The following is a 9,722-nucleotide window of genomic DNA, read 5'->3' on the forward strand; positions in this document are numbered from 1 at the left end:
GATACCATTGAATACATACATTGCATAGAGTAACAGTATTTCATTAATACACAGCATCAGATGTTATAATCCCTTGTGCCAAAATCCAAGGAAAACACATATTCAGAAGCCCCTGCCCAAACCAACCTTATAAGCACGCTGGCCACTAAGCTACCAACCAATGGTGAAAAACACAAGACTAATGGCCCCAACTAACAGCAGTATGCAGTATGCAACATATTCAAACCATGTATTCATGTTTATCATAAAGACCACGAAAACCAACCACAACAACAACAACACCAGCCGCAGCCGGTCCCAGCCACTCAAGCCAGTTGCGGGGAAAGTGTGTTTCCTGAATTGGCTCGCGGCTCACCGTGGGACGCGGCTTATCTGTCTGGGTGCTCATAGGTGCTTCTATTTTTACTGCCGCTCCACCATTGGGAAGGGAAAGAGGAGGGCAGCCTGACACGGGAGGGAGGGCCGGGCCGGGCCGGCTCACTCACCTCAAGTGTGCTGCACTCTCACACTTTCTATCAACATAAAGACCAAAAAAAAAAAAGGTATTCTGGTTCATTACTGGCATACTTTCCATGATGGGTGTGGGGGGAGTGGTGGTGGGGGAGTGGGGGAGTGGGGGAGTGGGGGGGGGGGGGGGGGGGGAGAGAGATCCAAGGCAGAGTCAAGGACCTGCTCCTCTTAATCCTTCATTTAAGGAGAGGAAAATAAAGGAAGAGAGGCGATGAAGGAGGGGAAAAGGGGGGAGCCGCCTGCCTGCGTGCTCCACAAGTGGAAAAGTGTGTGTGTGTGTGTGTGTGTGTGTGTGGTGGAGGGGGGGGGGGTGGGGGGGGGAGAGAAAAAAAGCAATAGAGGGTGGCTCCACTGTCTATGAAGAGGAGGAACAGTAGGGTGTTCTGTTGGTGACAGGGCTGTCAGGGTCAGATGGCCGCTCAGCCTAATTAGAGCAGCTCAGGGAAGATCCTCAGCTTAGTGCACTACGGCTAGGAGCGGGAACACACAGGCATACATACGCACATGCACATAGACATGCACGCGCACACACACACACACACACACACACACACACACACGCAGGGCCGGCCGGGAGAGAGGCTGCCCATAGGCCCGTTCTGGGCTCCGAGTGATTAGATCGGCTCAGCCCTACAGGAATAGGAGAAGGGTTCTCAGTTCAGTGCCACAACCGACGCTGCGCCACGCTGAATATATATAAATATACACCGGTCCGTACCAATTAGCTTTACTACTGCTGTAGTAGGGATTGTTGGGATCCACCGTGCCAGGAAGGGAGGACACTACAAACCAAAGGGATTGACTGCAGCTCAAACAACACAATTTTTGTGTTATTATTATTGTTTTCTTTTATATGCTGGACTGTATTTTTGAATAGTACCACGGGACGTTCCTGAAGGAGGTCTTAGGGGAAAAAGACTATTGAGGAAGCCTAGGTGTTGATTTCAAGTAAGTAAAAAAAAAGTTCATGTTCTTGTCAGAGCCAGACGAAAGCGGAAGCTGCCAGTTGCTTCTGTGAATTATTTTGCATGAAATTGAGCTTAGAGAAGCTTTTTTGTTTGTTTGCTTCACTTCGTAGTGGCGGACGCAGTAAATAGACATAGCACTTGGCATTTGGTGGTGGGGTACTTTTGCTTCAGCTGGTTCAATAATAGCTCAGGGCATGGCGCTGGTGGCAGGCTAATAGAACTGTAGAGGCCATTGAGGTTGTTTGGAAGTAAGCTAAGTTAACCTTTGTAATAATCTGCTGTACCTTGTGAAAACCTACCTAGTTATAAAACTGTTTTCAAATAGTCATTTTCAAATAGTCATTTTCTGGTGTAAACACACCATAGAGGTGAGACGTCCAGAGGTGTTTATTATTGTTGTTGTTGTTGTTGTGGTTATTTTTACAACTAATGCACCAGAGAACTCCAAGGCAGTATAGAAGCAGCTATAAATACAGTAAGTAAAAAAGAGTGGGCCTATAGTTGCAGACCCAAGTACAACAGACAGTTCTACAGTTGTTAGTAAACCAGGTATTTATCTGCTGGGGACACCACTGCTGCTATGGCTATTTCATGTTAATGGACAGTAAAAGGATTCCCCCTGTTCAGCAACGAGCCTGCCCAGTGAGGTAAGAAAAATATGATTTAAGACAGCAATAAAAAGTTGTTGATGTCAATCAGGCGCGGCTAAATGTGTCTGTATGTGTTCAGGGGAAATCCTTATGTGTAGTATGTAATCAAACATATAATTAAATATATCCTTCATATTAAAGGTCAATATTGGTAAGATACAAAATAAGATGCACAAGAAATGAGGAGCTCAATGAATGTCATCTATTGTCACTCTACACAGTACAATGAGATTAAAAGCATCTCCTCTCCAGTGCATACACAAAAATGAATAAATAGTGCAGAAAAAATGGGGGGGGGGGTAAGGTGCATGAGGTCAGTGCAATCATACTGTTTCCATTGTGAATAAAGGAAAAGCTCAACAACACCACATCTTGCTGTAAAGTGAAACCATTTGTTCACTAGAATGTTGTCTGTACTTTCCGGTGTTAGGAATCCTTAGATCAAAGGCAAAGAAAAACATAGCCTAGCATATTTGAAAGTTTAGGTGTTTTTTAGATGGCGGCAAACTCAAGAAAGGTTCAATAGAGGCTGTTTACATCATCAGTCTGTAAATCATTTGATCATCAAAGCCAGCAGCCTCATTAATTTACAACGCAGATTACTCCAATTGTCATTTCTTATAAGCTATTTACATTGATAACATTACTGTAATCAGTAATGTTTGGAGAATTGTGCCCTGTGGTTTATAGTTCATCATCAGTAATTGTAACCAGAACTCAGGGATGAAAGACCTGAGATCTGCACAGCCTTGGCTCAAACACAAACAAAACATGTTGGAGCCCTTCAATGTTTAGAGAACTACCTTTATAGTAGTTCTCTTTATTTTAATTATTTTGTAAACCACAATGTGGACCATCATCTTACTTTGCTGTCGTTTCCTGCTCATAATAGCATGTAATTTGCATTTTGCTTGGTTTTTTAACAAGATTTCTTTCTCAACTTGTTTTTGCTGTGTTCGTCTGGGTACTTACACATTGTGCATACTTTTTTGCAAATGATAAACTGATGATTGAAAACCTTGTTTTAGCAGGTCATTGGGATCTCATTTCATATAAGGAACTATGGTTATCCACTATGAACAGTTGCTGGCAGATCAAAAGATGAACCAACTGGTAACTGGTTAAGCAACTTCCCCCCATCACAATCTGAGATTAGAAAAGCATGGTACAGTGCTACTGCTTACAAGTTGCGTCTACTTTAAACTCTTACACACACACACACACACACACACACACACACACAATAGCATGTTGGGTACTTGTTGCAAAAAAGTTTGAAAACTGCCTTTTATTCTCATATGATAATGATATGATGTTCAGGTCAGGTGTAAATAGTAATATCCCAGAACTGTAACACAGATGTAAAAAAATGTTTTCCATTGTGAAAAATCTGCGAAGATGTACGCATGTGGAATTTTGAACACTAAAGGAACCAGACAGTTCAGTTCTGGAGATTCTTACTCTTTGAACTCTTGTACTTTTCCAACATCTTGTTGGTAAGATTGGAGAGTGAGAGAAAGAGAAAGAGAGAAAGAGAGAGAGAGAGAGAGAGAGAGAGAGAGAGAGAGAGAGAGAGAGAGAGAGAGAGAGAAAGAGCAGGAAAGAGATTTTCATACTAAACTGTAAACATACTGCTCCCTCCTGTCCTACGTTTCTGCCATCTAGAAGTGTAGCATTTCACTCACTTTTACCTGACAGACCATTTCTTACACATTACGCTCAAATAATCGCTTAAAAATGTAGCCTTGGTTGTTAACTGAAAGGTTTTGGATTGGTTGGGTGACAGGCGAGAGCCCCACTATGAGCCAGTCAGCTTTCAGCATGGGGTCCCCACCCCCATGCTGGCCCCAGGTCCTCAAATCACCCTGCTTGGATCATCTGCACGTCGCAGAGTGATTTGACATAGAGGATCAGATTGCAATCTTATAATTGCATCGATCACAATAGGCTGCAGCTGCAACATAAATATATATATATATACAGTTTCACAGTTCCCGGAAGCCACTGACATGCTTTTTCCCCTGTATGCTTGTCATACATGTCGTCATGCATGTTCAGAGCTGTTTGTACTAGGGCTCACACAGCCTGGGGAAACCTTGAGAAATAAGCCCTGCTGGTTGGACTGGCTTAGACAGGTGCAGGCATCATATGTTGCAGCTTGGTTTCCCATGCAGGAAAAACTTGGTCAAGTCAAGTTGCACTGGACCCGTTCCGATACACTCACGTAAAGCATTCAACACTCACTCTGCAAATCCCTCCAAGTGATCGATGGCCAGCTCAGTTAAGTTTTTTTCTTCTGCCCCCTTCAGATCTGCTGGTTGATGGCGTTTTTGCGGCAGAGCGGTGACTACTGCCACGCCCAACACATTTGAGAGGAACGTGCATATAGGATGAAACTTCAGCCGGTGTCTCTGACGTCCTGAACCCTGCTCCGCAGTTTTCTTTAGCTTCAGAGACAGCCGACCCATGGGGTAACCAGTGGATGCTAGCCCTCTGGAAGATACAGGAAAGAAACAAAGACAGGGGAATAACTGAACTTCGGTGCCGAGCACGACATATAGTCTGTAGAAAGGAGTAAGGACTGGACCTGAACTCCACCCAGCCGATGGGGTAAAAGCACTCTTGGACACACCAACAGGACTGGGACTGGGAACGTTTCAATTACTGTATAGGAGACTACAGAGCGCATGCGGGAAGTTTGAAATCGCCCGGAGAACTGATATCCAATCACCTGGTCTGGGAGTGGAAACGAGAGCTGCTTGCTGCTTAAGCTAAAGGTGAGATGTCACATACTAGGACACAGTAGACTAATATTAGGGTACTTTTGTCAACATCTTTGCAATCTAAAATGGGCAAAGAAAAACAATCATAGAGAAATAATGAAATTAAACCAGGAAAGAAATGAATTTCACAGGGTATGTTTTAGATGATTTCTATATGATCATGCCATGAGTTGCTGTTAATGCTTACGTTTTTTATTTGACGCTGGTTCAGTGGCAATCGGGTGATTTCTAAAGGTCAGAGGTCATCCTTGGAGGTCACAGATCGCAATGGCTAACATGATTCGTCCGGCTCCTGTGGAGCTCTGCCACAAGAACATGAGGTTCCTCATCACTCACAACCCCACAGACAGCACACTCACGTCTTTTATAGAGGTATGTGTGTGTGTGTGTGTGTGTGTGTGTGTGTGTGGGAGACACAAATTCTGCTTTGACGTCATGTGGCCACACACTAAATCAATTGAGCATCTAAAGAAGGGTTGTGGGGAATGCTTCAAAGAAAAAGGCCTGCATCATCTCATGTTGAGCAGTATATTTTTCCTTACTACTCAACATTGAACAGCATCAATGTTTTATTCCTTGTTTTAAGTATTGTCTTTGTGTATAACAAATAGCTCTGCAGTTGCTCTGGTCAGAAGAACTGACTGAATGAATGTGCTTGGAGTCTTAAACCTTCCCTAGAACCATCTCTGTGATGTGACACTGATAGGCTAGAATCCTCAGGATGAGGTCATCCAAGCAAGAGGACTGAAACACAAAGTCTGGGATGGTTGTTTTATCTTCAAGAGGACACATAAAGAACAACTCTAACCACAGAAACAGTTTGGTTACTCAATCATCTTGGTTTCTGGTTGGCTTGATTTCTTGCAAGCTACAATCAAGCTATCTTTAAATCGTACTCACAATGGGAGAGTTGTGTGTGTTTTGGATGATGACAGTGCCGTAAATACGTACCCACACATCTTGTTATTTCCCAATAGGACCTGAAGCGGTTTGACGCAACCACAGTGGTTCGAGTGTGTGAGGTAACCTACGACAAAGCCCCGCTGGAGAAAGACGGCATTACAGTGGTGGTGAGGATGCAATGGAGTCTTTGTTCTTAACAGGGGACTTAAGGCCACATTTATTGCTGATAATAGAGAGAATAATAATAATCAGATAACATTCAATAAGGTATATCTGCATGTTCCATCTCATGTCTGAGGAGAACAGACTTCAGGTTCCTCTCCTCTCTCTCAGGATTGGCCATTTGATGATGGTGCTGCACCACCCAGTAAGCTGGTTGAAGATTGGTTGAACCTGTTGAAGAAGAAATTTCAGGAAGATCCAGGATCCTGTGTGGCTGTTCATTGCGTAGCTGGACTGGGCAGGTAAGACATGCACAAACACACTCACACACACACACACACACACACACACACACACACACACACACACACACACACACACACACACACACACACACACACACACACGCACAATAAACATATTTTCAAGAGCATAACAGAAATTATATTAGATTCTAATTATATATGTGTGTGTGTGTGTGTGTTGTGTGCGTTTGCGTGTGTGTGCGCGCGGGTGTGTCCATGTGTGTGTGCATAGGGCTCCTGTGCTGGTGGCTCTGGCTCTGATAGAGAGTGGGATGAAGTATGAAGATGCCATTCAGCTCATCAGACAGTAGGGCTTTTAACATAACACATAACATAACACATAACATTGCAATCACTACACGTTTAAAGACATATCAGGCCCCACAATTCAGTATCATTATTATCATTAAACCAGTCTGTGCATCTTGATTTATCTAGATTTACTATTTTTAAATCTTAGCAAGAAAATGTAACACAACCCTAACCCTAAAACATAACCGTTGCATATCAAGTGGCCTACCAGCTGGTGAGTTAGTTAATAGTGACGGACATTATCATTCATCATTTCACACACATGTCTGACTGTGTTAAAGATCTCCCGTTTTAATCCTGTCAAATGTTATACAACGTAATTATATCTTTATGATCTGGTATATTCAGATGCGGATTCTGGCCCGATGGAAATGGATAATGTCAAATTCTAAACATAGAAATAAAATAATCACAACTTCAGACAAGCATTGACAAGCATTTGGGCCTCTTCTATGTGTGGATGATGTTTAAGGGAACTGCAGCAATAGTGACGGTTTTGTAGGGTTTTTGGTAGTTGTGTTGTAGTTATGGGTTGATGACAACCCATGACAACATTTGAATGAGATAGCAGAACGCTCATGAATCATGAGTTATAAATGCTAGGGGAACTCCTAATTAGCAGATAATAGGCTTACACACTTCAGTATTTGAAGCACTACAATTTAGCAAGAAAATTGTTGTTGGTCTGAAAGGAAAATCTAATATCCAGAACAATGTAGTATTCTATTTTTGCCTTTTCTTTGCGTCTGCTGTTTTGTTACAAACTCCTAACTGAGACTAGGAATTTCTTTGTACCACTAAACACCAAATACAGTGGTTGATATACATTTTAGACATTTACAACACAGGCACATTAACCGATATTTTTTTTGTTTTGGAAAAAGATATATCAATGCCATTCTACCATATGACTGTATCTATGTATGTTTCCTAGGAAACGTCGTGGAGCCATCAACAGTAAACAGCTGACCTACCTGGAGAAATATCGGTCAAAACATAGACTACGCTTCAAAGACTCTCATTCTCCAAAGAGCAAGTGTTGCACCATGTAAAATAAAACACACACACTGGCACATGCTCACACACACACACACACACACACTTACACACACGTTTTGCACTATGAAGGACAAAAGCACTTTCTGCTACATGATCACACATGAAGTCCTCCTTAGCCTTCCTTGATATATTCAAACTCAAAGTTAATTTGAGTTAATTTGGAGATCTTTCAATGCACAGACGAATAGCTTTGTCATGGGATTTTGCAAGTGATTTCAGAGCTTGTTTCTAATGACTTCATGTCTTTGAGATGGTTTTCACAATATATATGTTTTGTTTGATGGGTCAGCATGGAGAGAGACAGGAAAAATGGGAGCAAGGGAGTGTTAGCATGATGTTTTCACCAATGTTTCGCGTTTTTTTCTGTTTTATTCAATGTTGTGGTGAGAATAGTGACACCAGATCAAACTACTTTTATATTAAATTACCCCTATTTCAACACCTTCATGGTTCAAAGGTGAACCGTGAAAATATTTTTTCCATTTCGTCCTTTGCAGTCGAAATGACTTTATCAACCATAATCAAATACGAGCCCCGGTTCACACCCAGATTCACTTTTAAACATACGCTCCATACATCCAGTTCCATAATTTTATTAGATAGATCTGATTAGATGTGTCCAATGGATTCATATGTCCCCCAAACACTGAACTCATTCCTGTTATGGTTTTCAAGAGCAACATACCATCCAACCTCCGAGACAGCACTATCTCAGGGTAAACACTGGTGCAAACGCTCTTTCTAATTGGTTCAAATTGGTGGCGAGTGATTGTACTTGCCTCTTTGAGCTAATGGCTAATCCAGAAATTACAAAACCTTGGTTTGGCACTGTCAAATCTCCTCTATCCCATCATGTGAATGATGTACTGTTTACATTTTGAGCAATACTGAAAAAACAAACCACCATGACTAGAGACAATACTGAGTAAGATGTAATGGTCCCTTAGTATGAGACAAGTCAAGTACCTATTCTGTATCAGCCAAGGGTTGTTTTACATATAAACTCCTTGGTGTGGAAACTTAAGAAACATATTACAAAAGAATGTAACCTAATTAACCTAAACCATGGTTATTTTACACATACGATTTATGGTCAATTGAGTAGAAGATTGATTAAAAAAAAAATTGTGTGTGTGTGTGTACTGTGTATGCGTCTGCTTGTGTGTCTGTGTATAAGGATTGTGTATGCGTCTGCCTGTGTGTCTGTGCATAAGGATTGTGTGTTGTGTGTGTGTGTGTGTGTGTGTGTGTGTGTGTGTGTGTGTGTGTGTGTGTGTGTGTGTGTGTGTGTGTGTGTGTGTGAAAAGAGTAACTACGCATTTGAAAGTCTTTGTGTTCTTTTGTTGGGTTTTGTTTGTAACGCATGTTTTTAAAGCAAACATTCTTATGTATCCTAAAAGGAAAAGTCATTGGCTTTGTTTTTAAAGTGGCGACTGATGACTAAAGCTTTGTTTTCACATCACAATTGGCCTAGCATGTTCTTAGCGTGTAGCATTAGCCCTGACGTGACTGTTAACTCAATGAGTGTACCTAATGAGTAGTTACTCTTTAATGTTTGTTGCTCTAAATTGTTTGGTCAGTTACAATAGGTGGCTGATTTTACCAGCTAGTCTATAACTGGCCAGCTGTTAAGAAATTATGATATCTCTTGTCACTTTTCTCAGAATCCAATTAAAAGAGTAATATATCTGTACATTCTTTAAATAATAAAATGATTTAATTATTTATCTTTTGATGTTTATTAAAGACATTGGAAATCGATATATTGTTGTCGAGCCACATTACTCTCAAGGCAAATCCAGTTATGATGGAATTTGATCTTTCCACACATCAGCACTTCCAAGTTATCCACTAGGTCTGTTTAATTGAATAAAATGTCTCTGATCAAAAGCATCCTGGACCTTAATTTCCTGCTCGCTATCTATAAATGAGCCTCATCCATGGGAATGAATTCCCTGTGTGTGTGAGAAAAAAAGTTTTAACCTACCCACCCAGAAATTCTCTCAGACTCCTCATCTTGTATCCTTGTATGTTGGGGGAACAATATGTTATGATTGGCAATATATAAAA

At 41.5% G+C, this 9,722-nt stretch overlaps 1 protein-coding gene across 4 annotated transcripts; it reads left to right on the forward strand.

The window, feature by feature from the left end:
• Positions 1–838: 838 nt before the first annotated feature.
• On the forward strand, positions 839–9,413 carry LOC311351575 (protein tyrosine phosphatase type IVA 3-like). Of its 4 annotated transcripts, none has more exons than XM_084471742.1 (7): positions 845–1,458; positions 4,438–4,905; positions 5,123–5,283; positions 5,889–5,981; positions 6,148–6,278; positions 6,514–6,588; positions 7,528–9,413. In XM_084471742.1, exons 3-7 carry the CDS (start codon positions 5,179–5,181, stop codon positions 7,643–7,645), a joined length of 522 nt encoding a protein of 173 aa, XP_084327868.1. In that variant the 5' UTR covers positions 845–1,458; positions 4,438–4,905; positions 5,123–5,178; the 3' UTR covers positions 7,646–9,413. The 4 variants fall into 4 exon arrangements, with proteins under 4 accessions (XP_084327871.1, XP_084327868.1, XP_084327869.1 ...); XM_084471743.1 differs by lacking the exon at positions 845–1,458 and adding an exon at positions 1,512–2,125; XM_084471744.1 differs by lacking the exon at positions 845–1,458 and adding an exon at positions 2,145–3,241.
• Positions 9,414–9,722: the final 309 nt, after the last annotated feature.

The sequence above is a fragment of the Micromesistius poutassou genome (assembly GCF_964030765.1).
Source record: "Micromesistius poutassou genome assembly, chromosome: 8".
Classification (NCBI taxonomy): domain Eukaryota; kingdom Metazoa; phylum Chordata; class Actinopteri; order Gadiformes; family Gadidae; genus Micromesistius; species Micromesistius poutassou.